At 45.8% G+C, this 15,820-nt stretch overlaps 1 protein-coding gene across 1 annotated transcript in view; it reads left to right on the forward strand.

Moving 5' to 3' along the window:
• Positions 1-15,820, forward strand: part of COL23A1 (collagen type XXIII alpha 1 chain) — a 46,858-nt gene that overhangs the window by 28,043 nt on the left and 2,995 nt on the right. Inside the window, exons 7-25 of the mRNA XM_008505611.2 lie at positions 1,496-1,612; positions 2,052-2,087; positions 2,594-2,620; positions 3,021-3,047; positions 4,111-4,155; positions 4,778-4,840; positions 6,138-6,182; positions 6,665-6,742; positions 8,336-8,389; positions 8,956-9,000; positions 9,455-9,544; positions 9,884-9,955; positions 10,744-10,785; positions 11,539-11,565; positions 11,936-12,007; positions 12,100-12,153; positions 12,418-12,444; positions 12,912-12,965; positions 13,622-13,708. Coding sequence (XP_008503833.1) covers positions 2,085-2,087; positions 2,594-2,620; positions 3,021-3,047; positions 4,111-4,155; positions 4,778-4,840; positions 6,138-6,182; positions 6,665-6,742; positions 8,336-8,389; positions 8,956-9,000; positions 9,455-9,544; positions 9,884-9,955; positions 10,744-10,785; positions 11,539-11,565; positions 11,936-12,007; positions 12,100-12,153; positions 12,418-12,444; positions 12,912-12,965; positions 13,622-13,708 — 912 coding nt within the window. The 5' untranslated portion in view covers positions 1,496-1,612; positions 2,052-2,084. The remainder of the gene's footprint in view (positions 1-1,495; positions 1,613-2,051; positions 2,088-2,593; positions 2,621-3,020; positions 3,048-4,110; positions 4,156-4,777; positions 4,841-6,137; positions 6,183-6,664; positions 6,743-8,335; positions 8,390-8,955; positions 9,001-9,454; positions 9,545-9,883; positions 9,956-10,743; positions 10,786-11,538; positions 11,566-11,935; positions 12,008-12,099; positions 12,154-12,417; positions 12,445-12,911; positions 12,966-13,621; positions 13,709-15,820) is intronic.

Here is a 15,820-nt window from a genome sequence, read left to right on the forward strand (position 1 = left end):
ACTCCAGTGTATCCAGAATGTTAAAACAACCACTGTTGGCTACCTAGGTGATGTTCCTCCTGATGCATCAATTAATTCTCCAATTAAATCTGTTAAAAGTTGTTACAGCCTTTCAAACTTATTCTGCCACTGTGCTTTGACTTGGATTTCTTGCTCTTTCCTCTTCTGCTCCCACTTTTCCTGGCTAGATGGTTTTTCCTCAGCTGAATCACGGATTTCTGGCTAATGATCAGCTTGCCTTTAGCCGACGAGTGCTCAAGGTAGAGGTCTCAGATCTGCTGCTGCTGGGTTGCTGTGATTTCTGGAGATGCTTTTGTTTCTTTTTTCTGGCTGAAAGTGGACTCCTGCTATTTTGTGGTGACCGTGGCTATGTTCAGAGGTGCTTGTTGGGAACACGCTGGAGTGAAGCTTCATTAGAATGTAGGGGGAGTTTTGCAGAGATGTAAAAGTGATGGGTTTAGGCTTTGGCCACTCGTGGGAAGTGGGGATCAAACAGCAAAGTCCTCTAAATGGTGATACAAGCAGTGCTGGTATTGTAAAACAATATATTAAAACTAGAGTTGTCTAAGTCCTCATACTCTAAATGTGACATTTTAATTAGGCAAAATTTGTGGGAGAGTCTCAACTTCACATAATTGGATGCAGTGCTCAGCATTTGCTAGAGGATTTATAAAAAAAAAAAAAACAAAACAAAACACCTCTGCAAGTGATTTAGGAGCACAGATCTTGTTGAAAGGCCATGGGATTTGTGCTGCTAAGTCACTTAAGGACTTCTGAAAATCCCACACTTGTCCCTCATTTGAGGGTGGACCACATATTAAATACAGCCCTCTTACTGCCTCAGTGGTAACCCTCCCAGATGTTGCTAAAAGATTTATGGGATGGCCTTTCCATGAGGTTTTCCATTGTGCAGCCACAGGGATGTGCCTGGTCACGGCCCTGGGCAGAGGGTCAGGAGCCAAGAACAGGGAAGTAGAACCCCATGGGATGCTCCCTTCTGGAGCAGGCACCCACCAAACCTTCCCAGGGATGCAGCTGCTGCTTTTTTCTTTGCACTGAAGCGATGCTGGGGGTGATCGACACTGGGTGTTGAAAAATGACCTTGGCTGGTTTAGAAGTATGCCACTAAATGCTGCATTTTGGTGTGGTCCACTAAGTTATGGATGTGTGTGCATGCTCCACAGCAGCATGTTGTTGGGTCTGGATCATTTCTGGGTGCTGTTGAACTGGTGGTTACCATGCAGTCACTGAGCAAGGGCTTAGTGAGATAATACCTTATTGTGAAGGATTGAGCAAAATCCTGGGTAAGGAACCAGACCCAATGGGCATGAAGCAGCCATGAGCTCCCAGCCTTCCTAATTGGCACCTGTAATTAAATTTCTCCAGGATAGTGGAGACCAAGGTGCTGATGGCCCAGGGATGCAGTGCATGCTTTGCAGACACCCCATGGCCACCGCTTGCTTCATCTCACCATGTCTCTGTGAACTTCTTCCAGGGCAATCAAGGTCGAGATGGAGCCACTGGTCCCCCTGGTCCTCCAGGACCCCCAGGTGCCCGGGGGCCTCCTGGTGACACAGGAAAAGATGGCCCAAGAGGACCTTCAGGCCCCCCTGTAAGGATGGGAGATGTGCAGTGAGCACGTGCTGGGCAGTCCCCAACCCAGTGAGGGAGAGGAGGGTGAAGGGTGTCCCCTTCCCTGGTGCTGCAACCCCAACACTGGGTGCCCAGATGAGCCAATGCTTGGGCTCTGATTGCTGCAAAGTTTTGGGGCATTTGGGGCAAGGGAGCAGAAGGGAAAAACCCATCTTCAGTTTTGGAGAAAAGAGCTGGACCTAGAACATGGATTTGCAGGTGCTGGTTGTAACTTGGAGAGCCTGGAGGAGATCTCTTCCCTGCCTTCAAACAACCTGTTGCAAATCTCCAGATTAGGCAATTATTTGAATAATAATAAAAACCAGGCTGAAATGCAATGCTACTGGACATCCTAATTACTGATGTTCTGGAGAATGAGGAATGATAACTTCAGTGTTGGCTATTTTTTATTTTTGCAGGGTTTCAAAGGTGAGCCAGGAGAAGAAGGCCTCATGGTGAGTATTGCCCAGCAGCATGTCTGTGAGTGTGGCCCTTCACCCCCTCACTTTACATCACTCTTTAGCTCTCTGCAACAAGTGGGTTTGTGTCATTACTTATGGAAAAAAAACAACAAAAACAAAAAAATAAAACATGGGAAATTAAAGGTGCCCTAAAATGGATGTTTGTCCAGTGATGCTGATTCCCTGTGCCCCTTGGCTGCTCTGGGGGGATGTGCTGCTCCTGTGTCTTCTGCCCCTCTGAAGCCTCCTGGCATTGTAACACCAATCTACTAAGGTCTAGTTTGGATGAAAAGGTGCTTGTTATACATAAAATACACAACCCATAAAACATAAGTATTATCTGCTGGGAGCACAGGTAACTTAAAACTTTATTTTAAGTCAAGATGGGAAGTTGGCATCTGTGGAATTTTTTCCCTGGGAATTACAGTACTCTTGGAAATGTTTTTATCCTGTACTCTCTGTTGTCAAACAAACATACCAACTATTTTTACCTTCAACAGGGTGCCAGGGGACCTCCAGGACCAAAGGTGAGTATTAAATAATTTCTCATCTAATTGAACATGAATTCTTGAAGGATTATTGCATAATGTGGGTGGAGATTAACATATTTTGCAATGGATTTGTACTTGTCTGAACTGATCAGATACAGGATTTCTAAGGTATCAAATTAGCCATTGACTTGTAGCTGCAAATCTCTCTCTGAATCTGTCACCTTCTCAAGAAGCACAACCACTGCCCACCTTAAAACCTTGAAACGGGGGCAGAAGGAGCCATGAGGGCTCTGTAGGATTTCTGGCACTTTTAAAGACAGTCAACACAAACCCAAGTATTTTAACTTCACAATTACCTTTCAGTATCCACACGATCAGTCTTATTTTCTGTTACATACCTAAACTTATTTCTCTTTTGTGTTTGTTGCTGTTGAAGGGTGAACCTGGCAGCCAAGGGAAAAAGGTAAAATGGTGATTCATGGTTTTAATTTGCTTTTCTCAGTGCTTGATTTGTGAAACTATTGCCAGAGACCAACAGAGAAGCCATGGCTGCCCAAACTGAGCCCTTCCTTGTGTTCCCTGAGGTTTCTTATCCCTGCAGCCTCCTTTTCACTCCTACAAGCAAGCCAGAAGCTGCAATCACATCTGCCCAAGAGACAAAATAGCAAATACCAAACAAAGCAGTAGGTCTTGAGCCCTTTTTCTCCAATAATTCAAGCTGAAACCCAGAAATGCCTGGAGGCTCTTGCCAGCCCTACAGCCCCTGGTATGGGTTTGGGGTTCTTGGAATGGACATTGCCAGGCAGCACCTCGGGCTTGTGGGGATTTTCTGCTCTCTCAAGGACAGGAATTTTGCTTGGGTTGGGCATTGAAGACTGCAGGAGATTGTCATGCCCAAGCTCTCCATGGTTTTCTTCTGGTGGTGCCATCAAATCTCAAATAGGGGATAAATCATTGCTTTAGTTGAAGCCAAAGTGCTGACAGGGCCCAGCCTTTCCCTTTGCTGCTCTGCCCCAAAACAGATGAGGCCATCAGTGTTTTTCAGGACAGAATTTAGCTTTAAAAAAAAAATCCCATAGATGGCCAGTAAATTATCCTCTTTAACATCTGCAAAGTAGTTTTACTCCAGGAGAACAGTGAAGCATAAAAAGTGAAACAAGGAACTCTCCTCCTGGGAGATGGGTGTGGTGGCGACTTGTGGTGAAGCCCATGAGGATGGGTGGCAGCTTGCACAAAGGCTTTGTGACCCTAAAAGCCTCCATGGATTAAGTATATTAACTTCTACTCAAGGTGGGAGAGCACCTTCCCCAGCACCTGCTGTAAGCAAATTCTGGGATATTCCCATCTCCCTCCCTGGGAGCAGGGGACCATGCTGAAGACTCCTGGGCTCCTTGTTGCTGCTTTTCCCCAGCCTCCTGCAAACTGAATAGTTCCAAGGTCTATTCAGCATTCAGTGAAGTGTTGGATCTTAATGACACATGTGAACAGGCTCTTTGTGTTTCACTTTTTCTATTTTATTTCATCAGGGTGATGATGGGATCCCTGGGGAGCCAGGACTTATGGGCCCTAAGGTACGTTCTGCTGCATCCATCTAATGTATGTGCTTGGCAACATCTCTTCTAGCTGGTTTCTTGGCACAGTATCACAAGTGGAGCAGGCTGAGATTCACATTTCTTCCCTGACATGGCAAAAATAAATGAAAAAGAGCAGCATAACCCACCCTTTTGCCATGGCAGCTCTGCCCAGAAGTTTGCAAACACGACTTGTTGGCAGAGAATTCCCATTAGAGGCTTCTCTTGCAGAAATCCATTGGGGGGAGCATTGCTGGGGTGGCCCAGAGCTGGGGTTCAGGGTGTGGTGTTGCAATGCTTGGATCCAGGGTGCAGCAAGCTCTCCAGATGAGCCTTCTCCAGCCCCTGAAGTTTTGGAGCTGACTTTGTAGCTGAATGCACAACCTGCAGTCAGGCTGTTAAACCTGAAAACTTCATTTTAATCTCAAAACCTCCCCTTTTGCATCTAGGCAACATGATATCTTTCAGGCTAAAAGCAGAGATTTGCTCACTCCTGCAGATAAATGTAAAATTAAGTGTAAAGGAAGAAAATTCTAACCTGAAGAAACCAGCTGCCATCTTACCCCTATGGCTTTTGTCCATCTTACCCCTATGGCTTTTGTCGAAATTGTCTCATTTTCAGGGTGAAAAAGGAAGTGCAGGTCCCAAAGGAGACAATGGCACACATGGCTTGCCAGGGCCCAAGGTAAATAAAATTCCTTTAGCTGGGAAGCTGGGCACAAGGTTGTTGAGGCAGGGGGTTTCAGATGAGAAGGTGTTTGGAGCCTTTGCCTTCTTAAAGGCTCATAAAATGCCCAAACTAAAGCAGAACAGGGCAATATTAAGAAGCATTTTACCTTTTCCTAGCAAGTTAGTGAACGCTGAATTCAAGCTGAGATCAGAAAAAGAGATTTTAACACGATCTTATTGCATGTTTTTCATTGAATTGCCTCTTTCTCCCAAGAGAAACTAAACCTCTGTATTTTGATCTGATGTATCGATGGCTGAGGGATCCCTTCAAAGCCCTGAGCACTTTAGGTGCTGTCCTGCTCCTCTGACCTTCATAACTCCCAAGAGGTGCAATCAGTCTTGATGGATTATGTTGTGATGATGTGACCTGGACAGCATTTGTTGGGTGGTTATTCCCCTCCTACACTCCTCCTTATTTCTTAGGATCTGTATCCAGTCATGTTTGTTGTACTGAACAGCTGTGGCTCTTTGTTGGCCAGGAAACTCTGTGATGGAGAAATATGGGTGACCCTTAGCTCTCATTTTAAAAGATAGTAGCAGTCCTGGTTTGTTCCCCCTGGGACCTGCTGTTTGGAATTTGTCCTATTCAGAGAAATTTGCCCTTTGGTTTATAAGTTTGACTTTTTCAAGGGCTTTAATTTGGCCAGCAAAGGGTTTTCCGTGGGTATGGCAGAAGGTACTTTTTTTTTTCTTTTGAATCCTGAACTGAATTTCAGGTCACTTCTGAACATTCAAAAGAAAAAAAAGAAAAGGGGGTGGGGAGGGAAGGAAGGACGGAAAGAAAACTTTGGCACAGCCTTTTTCCTTAAACTCGCCCTTGAAAATGGTTTAAACATGTCAGCTGAAACTTTCCACACGCAAAATGTAGCCTAAAGCAAAGAGTGAACCATGTGAAACTTCAGCATAAAAAGCCAGGGCTTGGCACACTGGGAGCAGAGAGCAGGGCTGGGAGGGGCCCAGCACAGCCCCGATACCAGGAGCTCAGCCCAGAGCAGGCCACCCCATTCCCTCTGTGATAAGACCTTCTCTTCTGACAGTATTTTTTTCAAAATATGTTTGCTCTGAAGTCAAATCTAATTTTTTTTGCTAGGAGAAGCAGTTTCTTGTTGGTGCTGTGCTATTTTTTTATTTATTTTTTTTTAATCCAAAACACATCTTGGCATCTCCTCTGCAGTTACAGTATGGTTAAGATAAATACCCTGTGTTTTCTTTGGTCACTTGGAACAATAAAAAATTTGATTTTGATTTTTCAGGGTGAACCTGGTGAGAAAGGAGGAATCGGTTCCATTGGACCCCGGGTATGGATGTTCAGGATTTTGCTTTTTCAGGTTGAAGTCATGTATTTGTCTTGACCTAAGGTGCTCCCCACCACCTCTTTCTGCTTAGTATGGGGTTGAATTGCTTCAGGATGAGTTCAGTGCTAGAAAATAGAGATGCTGCACATTTAAACAAATCATTATGTAGGCACCAGACACTGCCATGGGAGATAGCTCTAGGAAACACAGCCAAGTCTCAGTTTCTTATTAGCCTGGCCTGTGACTCTTATTTTTCAAAAGGGAAGCTATGAGCAGGATAAGTGAGGATTTTGATGCTCTTAGTTAAACAAATCTTTGCCCTTTTGGGGTTTGGTTGAGTGACAGAGCTGTCAGCCTAGGAACTTGTTAATCAAAGGACTTTGTAAGGTGATAATCCCTAAGCACCTGGGTGTCAGGTCTTTGCTGTCATACAACCTCCTTCTCTGGTGCTACAAAAACTAACCAGGTTTTGTCCCTGATTGCAGGGTCCCCCTGGCCTGAAAGGGGAGCAAGGTGACACTGTGGTGATCGACTACGATGGCCGAATCCTGGATGCACTCAAGGTCAGCCCTGCACCAAGGCTCTGCCCTCTCCTGCAGGTTACTGGGAAGGGAATGAAAACCTGCTCAGCTCTGCCATGGGGATGTTGTGGCACCCTGTCTGTCCCTGTCTTAATTCTCCCCTCCCCAAGATCTCCATCTCTGCACAGAGTTGTCTGGGAGGGAATCAATCATTACATCTGAGGGCTGAGGATATTTAGAAGGTACCTGCAGAAAGTTTAGCAAACCTGGGGGCTCTCAGTTCTGGGAGGTACCAGGCTTGTGGGGTCCTGCTGGTGGGTGCAAGGTGACCTTCTGAAGGGAAAAGCAACCCATGACACCTAAACACCTGGTGCCAGGATTGTAAGCAGCCAAATTACAGCTAAAACACTGCTGGCTGCAGGGTGTTATTCCCATGGCCCTGTGGAGCTGTGGTTTTCCTGTGCTTCTGCTGGAGTGGTTTCCTCCACAAGCAGTGGTTGGGATGCTGGAGGAAGGGAAATGATGCCTGAGCCCTAACCTGCCTGACCAAGCAGTGCCCTGCCATTTTCTTTATGATGAAAGAAACTGAATAGAATAAAATAAATACTTAATTGCAGACATGTTTGAGAACCCTCCTAATTGTTTTATAACAGGCTGCAGGGATACACAAAGTGATGGTAATTACCATTTGCCAGATGTTTGCACAGCATGGAGCTTTGTGAGTGGAGTTTGTGCAGAGTGCAGTGGTTGGAGAAGCTCCATCAAATGTCTGAAGATTTCATCTGCTGGGTCCAGACCCTGAAGACATGGGCCCAGACCCTCTCTTGTGGGCTGCATGTGAAGACTACTGATGGGCACATCACTGAACCTCACTAACTTTTCCATTTTCCTGCTTAGTTGCTGCTTTCAGGGTTTTGCCCGGGGATCTCTCTCATCAGTAGAGCTTTGGAATGGGGTGGCTTTCCATGACTTCTGGCATGATTAAATATTTGAATATTTGGGTGTGCAGTAATGGAAAAAAGGTGCTTGAGGATGTGATTTGGGTTTGGTTTTCAGCTGAACAATACCAAGAGTTTTGCTGTTTGAGATAGCTTGCAAGTTGCAAAGTACTTGTTCATCTCAAGGTGTTTCGTGGTCTCTGCACCCAGCAGTGCCAAGAAAAAATAGTTTATTTAAGTGTGCAAAGTTTTTCTGCCATTCATGCTCACACAGACTCCTTTGTTTCCTCTCTTTAATTGCATCTCCCCAGCTGGTTGTTGCTTTTTCAGCAGGATGCTTCTCCCCTGCCTGCCTGGCTGGAGAGAGGAGAATGTAACAAGAGCAGCCCAAATCTGGGGCAGCACCTCCAGCTAAAGGCATTTTGTTTCTCTAACACGTGTGCTGCTGTGTGTGCAAACCTGGCAAGCTCTGGTTGTTTTGTTTTGTTTTGTTTTGTTTTGCATGGACATCTCCTGGGCCTGAGGGTCCCTTGGATCCCTGGGTCAGCAGAGCTCATGTGTGGGCAACACACGAGTATCTGTTGTAGGCCACAGTCAGGAGCTGCTCCCAACTTCCCCCTGGCATGGGGACTGTGTGTAATTTTCTGCCCTATTTGTGTTAGTGATGCTCATGCCCATTTTGTTTGGTGTGTTTCAGGGTTCACCAGGCCCTCCAGGGCCACCAGGCCCCCAAGGTGCTCCAGGTCCCAAGGTGAGCCCAACCTCTGCCCCCTCTGTGGACCCCTCTCTGGTCTCCAACCTCTTCCAGAAGATGCTGTCCCAGAAATTAATCCACTCCCAATCCCACAGCTGACAGGTGAAATCCCAGCCCCTCTGAGATTGCCTCATTGCACATGGCAGAAGTGGTTCCAAGGCTGTGCTGAGCTCTCCATCCCACGTGCCCCTTGCTGCCCTGGCACTGTGTCTGAGTGGGACCATGCTGTCCCCTGGCTTCACAGGCAATAGCCAGTAAACTACAGTCAGCTGTAGGTTCTTTAAAAGAAGAATTTAACTTGCAAAAAAGCATCTTTTGGATGAACACAATGGGGCAGGATTTTGGTGCCTCTCAGGGTCTCCACATCACCCGAATTTGGATGAGCTGGTAGTGCTGACACATCATTGAAACCTCCCTGCTGCTCCTCCTGAGCCTGGCAATGCCAAACCCATAACCACAACAGTTGATAGATGTGAATAACTCATTTATTTGCTAAAATGCTTATCTGAGGTGATTTCCTGATTTAACTTACCATGGGCTCCCTGTTCTTTTTGTTGCTTCAGGGAGAGCTGGGCTTGCCGGGTCCACCTGGACTGGATGGTGAAAAGGTATGCAGGACATGGCTGGATGGAGGGAGAAGTTTCCTTTGGGCTTTTGAGAGCTGCTGGTGTAAAAAGCAAATCTCAACTTGCCAGAAGCAAGCTCTGCCCCATCTCCTACCCCAAGCTGATTTCCATGACTCCATTGCTTACAGCCCTGTGCTCAGCCGTGAGCGTGCAGATGCTGCTGGTGGCATCTGCTGAGGGGCTCCTTTTATGAGTGCTTTGTCAGATGCTGCCTCAAATTTTGTCATAAATCTTCCCAGCCTGAAATGGCTGCAATCCCTGCTATGGCCTGGCCAAATTCTGCTGAGCCCACAAGATTGGTGTATGCAAGTTTTGATGTTAAAACATGGTTTTGTGAGCTCCTGCTGCAACGTGGAGAGAAAAGGCAGAAAGGCAGAAATGGGGAATTTTTTAAAAATTGTTTTCTCCTAACTAGTTGTTTTCTGTAACCTTCCAGGGTCCCAAAGGAGTGAAGGGTGACCAGGGCAGCCCAGGGATCATGGGACAGAAAGGAGAGACAGGAGAAATGGGACTGTCGGGTCCACCGGTAATGTCCCTCTTTCTGTCATTCTACATCTGCTGCTTCTTTCTTGAATGCATCAATTTCTGCAGGAGCTCAGTGAAGGGCCAGGTTTGCTGAGCTTACTTAGGAGCTGGAGAATGGGAGAGCATTGAACTTCATTGCTCTAATAATGATGCTAACAGCTTTTTCAGAAGGTGATCTAAGCTGATAGCAAGGAGGAGAAAATCTTCTTTCACCTGGTGGTGAACCATGAGCTTTGCTTGAGCCAAGGCTGGAATTTAGGGGAAACAAATGTAATTTTCTCTCTTGTTTTTGCTTTCCTGGAAGATGCCACCACATCAGTGTTGTGTTTTTAACTTTTAGGGAGCAGAGGGGCCAAAAGGAGACAAAGGAGAAAAAGGAGATACTGGCTCACCGTGTTTGCAGAATAATCATGTAAGATGCTGACAAAGTAAAGTTTGTTCCATGATGTAAGGTCAGGCAAAATGAGGGTGTGCAGGCTGGAGCCACTGGTTCTGTATCCACCAGTGTAGCAGAGGGGAGCAAAACACAACTGTTTTCCATAGTAACTTTCAGATGCATTTAAATGGGGTTTATTTCTTAAGGAAGAAAGTTTTGCAGCCCCAGCACCACAAAGTTACTTTAGATTTTGCATTGATAGTTGAGATATTTTACATTTTGTTCTGCCCCTTGCATTTTATAAGATTTCTGCATCGTTTTTTCCTTACTCACACCTTCTGCTTAAAAAACCAAAATAGTTTTGACAGCTTTTTATTAACATTATTAATATGAGAACTCGAATTTTGTTCTAGATTTTTTTCTGGTTGGTTGATTTTTTTTTTTTTTTTTTTTTTTTTTTTTTTTTTTTTTGTGGTGGTGGTTTTGTTGGGGTTTTTTGTTTTTGTTGTTGGGCTTTTTATTATTAACCAAGAAGCCTGGCTTTCTTTGATCCATACAGAAAATGGCATCATTTTCCATTACTTCCATTTTGTGACGAATCCCCTGAGTAACGTGGGTCGTGCCTCAGCTTGATTCACGTGCTTATTAGGATTAACTTCTTTATAAATCCTACAAGCAATTCCTTGTTTTGCAGATATTTTGATTAAAGCCATTAAATCAGAGGACATTAAGTCATGATTCTGTGACGTGTGAGGTTTCCATTCACAAACTGTCTTCTCTCTGTGCCCAGCCCCACTAATTTGCTATTTAATTCCCTTCTGCAGATCATACCTGAGCCTGGACCCCCAGGATTACCTGGCCCTATGGTAGGACTCTGGAAAGTAGCTCATGCAACTGAGCATTTAATATTTTAATATTGCATGTGATTAGTGAAGAATGAGGTTGGTTTGCTCTGTTTAATCATTGTAGGCTGCTGTGAACCTGGGGAAAAAAATCAGGGAAGAGCTACACTGGTCTGTGCATTCCTTGGAGAGGGAAGCACCCAATTTGGGAGAGTTGCAAACACTCGAGTTGCTGCTTGGGATGAGGAAAAGATAAAACCTTGTGGGATGGAAAACCTGTTTTCCCATGGGATGCTGACTGCACTCCCACAAATTTGCCCAAGTCAGTTAAGTTTTTGGCCACCATTTGCTGTGGGAGAGGGAACAGGAAGAGCTGAACACACCAAACATTTTCGGTGCAGGTATCTCAGGTGTTTGGAATGTGCTTCAAAACCAGGTGGCTTTCATAACCTGGGAAGTGTCCCCAGGCTCAAGGGCCCTGGTGGGTGGCAGGGTGCTGCCCTCTGGAGCTTTTGCTGTGCTTGCTTCAGGAAAGCTCTCGCAGCCCTCGCTCCCCAGAGCTCCTGTTGCAAAACTTCATTGGTGCACAAAGTGTTCCCTTTCAGTTCCTCTTCCCACAGTTTGGCATCAGAGAACCAAATAAACTGCCACCTGTCCCAGAAAGTAGTATATGGCCATTGTCAGCCCATAATTTGAGCAAGAAATGGTTTGGGAAGCAAACTTTGGGGTTTGCTTTTTAAAGTCTGGTTTTCAAATGTGCCACTGTCTTTCCCACAGGGTCCTCCAGGAATCCAGGGGCCTAAAGTAAGTCAATAAATTAAATGTCACCCACTGTTTTCAGGCTGCCAGTGCATTATTTGCAGGCTCACAAAGGCCTGTCAGCTCTTGGGGACTGATTTTTTTTGTCACTGTGACAACACATCACTTGGTTGTGCTGTTCAGCACTTGGTGTTTTGGAAAACAGACCCTTTTTCCTGCCAAACGATTTTAAATCCTCCTCCAGCATGGAGTCCTCAGAGTGAGTGGTACATGCAAGTCAGGGTTTCCAAACCTGCAGGCTTAAAGCTTTATTTGCAACTATTTCTTGTGGTCAAGTGTGGGTTTGAGCATCCCAGAGACATGGGAAGAGGTGAGGTGCCAGGTCTTCTTGGTTGATGCCTCTTCATTTCTGCAGGGTTTGGACGGTGCAAAGGGAGAAAAAGGTGACAGTGGTGAGAAGGGGGACCAGGGTGACACGGGACCTGCTGTGAGTTGTGCTCCTCTTATCTCCTTTCTAGCCATCCACAGAAATGTGCCTTACACCAACTGTGGCAATGCCTTGTTTCTTTTTCCCTTAAGGGTCTCCCGGGTGCTCCAGGGCTCATTGGTTTACCCGGTACCAAAGGAGAGAAGGTAATTATCAGGGTGGGAAAGGAGTGGTGATGTTGTGGTGTGATCCTACAACAGAGGCTGATAAAATCCCCATTACATTGGGTCCTACCAGACTTGCAGAGCTGGGATTACCAGCACTATTTCACTGCATGGGGAGAAGCTCCCTTCAGGGGCTGGTGAGGGGGGAGCTTGTGCTGTCACTACTCCAGGATTTCAGCAAATTTAGGGTTTGTTTGTCTGCAACACCAAACTCTGTATGTCTTAACTTATTTTTTCCAACTGCAGGGAAAGCCAGGGGAGCCAGGATTGGATGTGAGTATGGAAAAGCATTATTTGATATGTGGAAACGTGAAGAACATGTACATAAAGAGCATCAAATTGCTTGAGATGGTCAGAAAAATATTTCACTAACACTGTATAGGCTACTGACCCTTAAGACACTGTGGCTGTAGAAAAAAGCTTAATTCAGGCCAGTTGCCAGACTGCTTCCCCTGCACAGTGGTAGCTCCTCAGCTAAAGGTGCTGTGGGGGTTTCCCTTTCCAATTGTAAATATTTGTATTGGATTCAGGGAAACAAAACTGTTACTGGGGTAGGTAAAGCACCAGATTTCCCAAGAAATTGCTAAGGTACCAAGTCAACAGGAAGAAAAGGTCATTTTCCTCGCAGTGGGAGGATGGGTTGATCACTGGAGGTTGCTTATTTTGAACCCAGATGCCAGGATATTCACATGCTGAACTAACAAACCTCTCTTTTTTTCCACCTAAAAATGTTGTGACAGGGTTTCCCAGGTCTCAGAGGAGAGAAAGGAGAGAGGAGTGAAAGAGGCGAGAAGGTGAGTGGGTTATGGCTGTGGAAGTGCTCATGGTGGCAGGACTGGCCTCTCTTTCTGGCAGGCAGCAAAGCTTGCTCTGGGGGCTGGTTCCCTCTCCAGCCTGGCAGCATTTTCCAGGTCAGTGCTGGAAGGGCTTGTCCGTGGCACAGGTATTTGCATGGCCCCAGTGCAGTTAGTTCCTTCCTTTTTGAATGTGTTTTCTGCAAGTCTGTAACCCCCAGCACAACCATCCTGGGGAAACAGAGCAGCCTGGCAGCCTCCAGGTTGTGAAGAATCTTGAGTTTTGGTTTATAGACCTTGAAATGGATCCAAGTCAAGGTTTTGTTACAGGGATCTTTAATTCTTTTTTAAGTGCCCAGATGGAAGCAGGAGTGGCTGGGAGCTGCTGCTCCCACTGAAATGTCAGATAGCAACCTGGTTTCCAGCAGAAACCAGTGAGCCTGTCATTGCTACAATTATCTATTCAAGCATCTTCCCCCAGATTTGATGGAAGATTTTCAGTGATTTAATTACTCAGTTGTGGTTACACTAGTGCACCTCCCTAAAATGACTACTCCCTACTCTTGGGTGAGGTTTGGGACTCTACAAGTGCTGTGCAAGTTATAGCCAAGGTGTTTCCTCTCTTATTCCTGACATTTCTCCTGTTGTGCCAACAGGGTGAGCGAGGAATACCAGGGAGAAAAGGAGCCAAAGGACAGAAGGGGGAACCAGGCCCTCCTGGACTGGATCAGCCTTGTCCTGTGGTATGTTTTTTATTTCCCTCATTCTAAGCACACGTTGGTGGGACTGAAAGGGAACATGGCTCTGCAGAGAGGGGAAGGGAGGGAGGATTGGTAGTTCTTTATTTTGCAGTAAATCAGAGCAGATGGTTATTGTTTTCTCACTTTTCCTAATGGTTTGTTTTATCTGCACTGCTTGGAAGTTTGCTGCTCACTGTAAGGGCTCCTCTCTGGCCAGATGGGAGCAAGCCACAGCAGTAAAAATAAAGGATCTTTGTGTGAAGACCTTCTTATTGTAGTCAGGAACAATGGGCTTCAGTAATGCAATTTGAAAACCAGGTCAGCTCCATCCCTTAATATCCACAAAGCAAGTGAGGGGTGATCTCTGCTCCAGCTCTCCCCTGTAGAGAAGCAGGTCAGAGTCAACAGCACTTTAGCACTGCTGAAGTCAAGTGATGGATGAGCTGGGAATTCCCCAGGCTGCCAAGAAGTGCCTCTGGGAAGAAACCTCCAGGTGTTTTTCCACCTGAGATCACAGGTCATGGCTCAGATCTGTCCCTTCTCAGACACATCCAAGGCCACCGCCATTGGTATTTGAATCTGAGGAAGGTGGAGCTCCCAAGTCCACTTCCAGAACCTCTCATTCCTCAGATAGGGCCCAGAAGAATGAAAAATCTATACTGGTTTATAAAAGGTTATATGGCCTGGTAAAATATACCATCTTTTCATTACAATGTTTTATATAATGACTAAAAGTGGAGAGCTCCTTTCCCTCAAATGTTTTCATGTTGCAGGACGAGAGTTTTTTATCAACTATTGAATTATATTACTAAAATGTAGCTGTTAAGCCCTTGTTCAGCTACAGATAACTAAGAGTGTAGTGCCAGGTATCTGCACCAAAAAACACGTTTCTTTTCTAAATGTGTGACTTCTCAACTTGCTAGCACACCTCTGGCCACCAGAACTGTCATAGAGCTCTGCTGTAAGAGCAAAAAGCTCCTTCAGTCAACATGCTTTATTTTGCTTGGAAATTGAATGTGAAAGTCAATTACTTGGTTTCTGATGGATTATTTTTCCTCCCTCAACATGCCAGATGATTTAACCCTCATCTTTTTCACTGCACTGTTACAAATGTGAAGCTCTGGTTTGTGTATAGATCTTTCCCAGATGACAGGCTGTACATGTCTGTGAGTTCCCTGCCATAAAACAACTCTGCTGACTTGCTATGTCATTAGAAAGGGAGTTGTGAAGTTCTGGACCCATCTTCCTCCTCCTCTGCTGAAACTCAGGTGTCTGGCTGAGTAACACCTGTGTCCTTCATCATTCTCAACAAGCAGTTATTTTTCCAAACAGGGAGATGGTAGCATTGCAGGCAGCAAAGGGGACCCAGGTTTACCAGGCCGGGATGGGGTGATCCTGCCCTGTTCTTTGGTACCATATCTGCTCTTGCTTTCTTGCATGGTTTGTGTGTGTTTCTGCTGTGGCAAAGCCCTGTCCTGAGGAGCTGAATCTGTAAGGAGAGGAAGGACGCAAAGCAGTAGAGCTGGGACAAGTTGTTTTGCTTTGGCACTCAGAGGGATGCTGGGGTGCTGTGCCCTCCTCCTCCAAGTTAGTGACTTTAGAAAAGGTGTGACAGCAGTGGGAGATCCTGCAGGAGCTGCCTGGCCCTCTATGGGAAGAGATGCTAAAAATTAGTTTGGGTTTCTCTCAGCACCTATGGTGGTTTCTGGTTCCCCTCCTGCCTGTGCTGCTGCAGCCCTGTGAGTCTGGGTTTTGAGCAGCTTTTCCCAGATGAGCAGCCAGTTCTGGAGAGTGGTGGCTGTAGGGGGTCACCAGCTCCCTGAGGATTGGAAAGGCATTTGCAGAGCTCAGGTTCAAGTCCAGGGATAATGCAGGAAGGTTTGTGCTCAGCTCCCCAGCATGGCACTGCATCACTGATTAAAAAGAGGTTATTGTTTTTATTTTCATATTCTTAACTATAGAAAATGCTGCATGGTAGATGATTTGCAGTTGTCTTCAGAGAAACAAAAGGGCAGTAAGCTGTCTCTCTTTCAAGAAGTTAAATTACTTTCATATGTGTTAAAGAAACCAATTACTAGCAGCAGGCCCCCTTCAACTCCATAATTGTTCCCCAGA

Source organism: Calypte anna, chromosome 13 (genome assembly GCF_003957555.1).
Source record: "Calypte anna isolate BGI_N300 chromosome 13, bCalAnn1_v1.p, whole genome shotgun sequence".
NCBI lineage: Eukaryota > Metazoa > Chordata > Aves > Apodiformes > Trochilidae > Calypte > Calypte anna.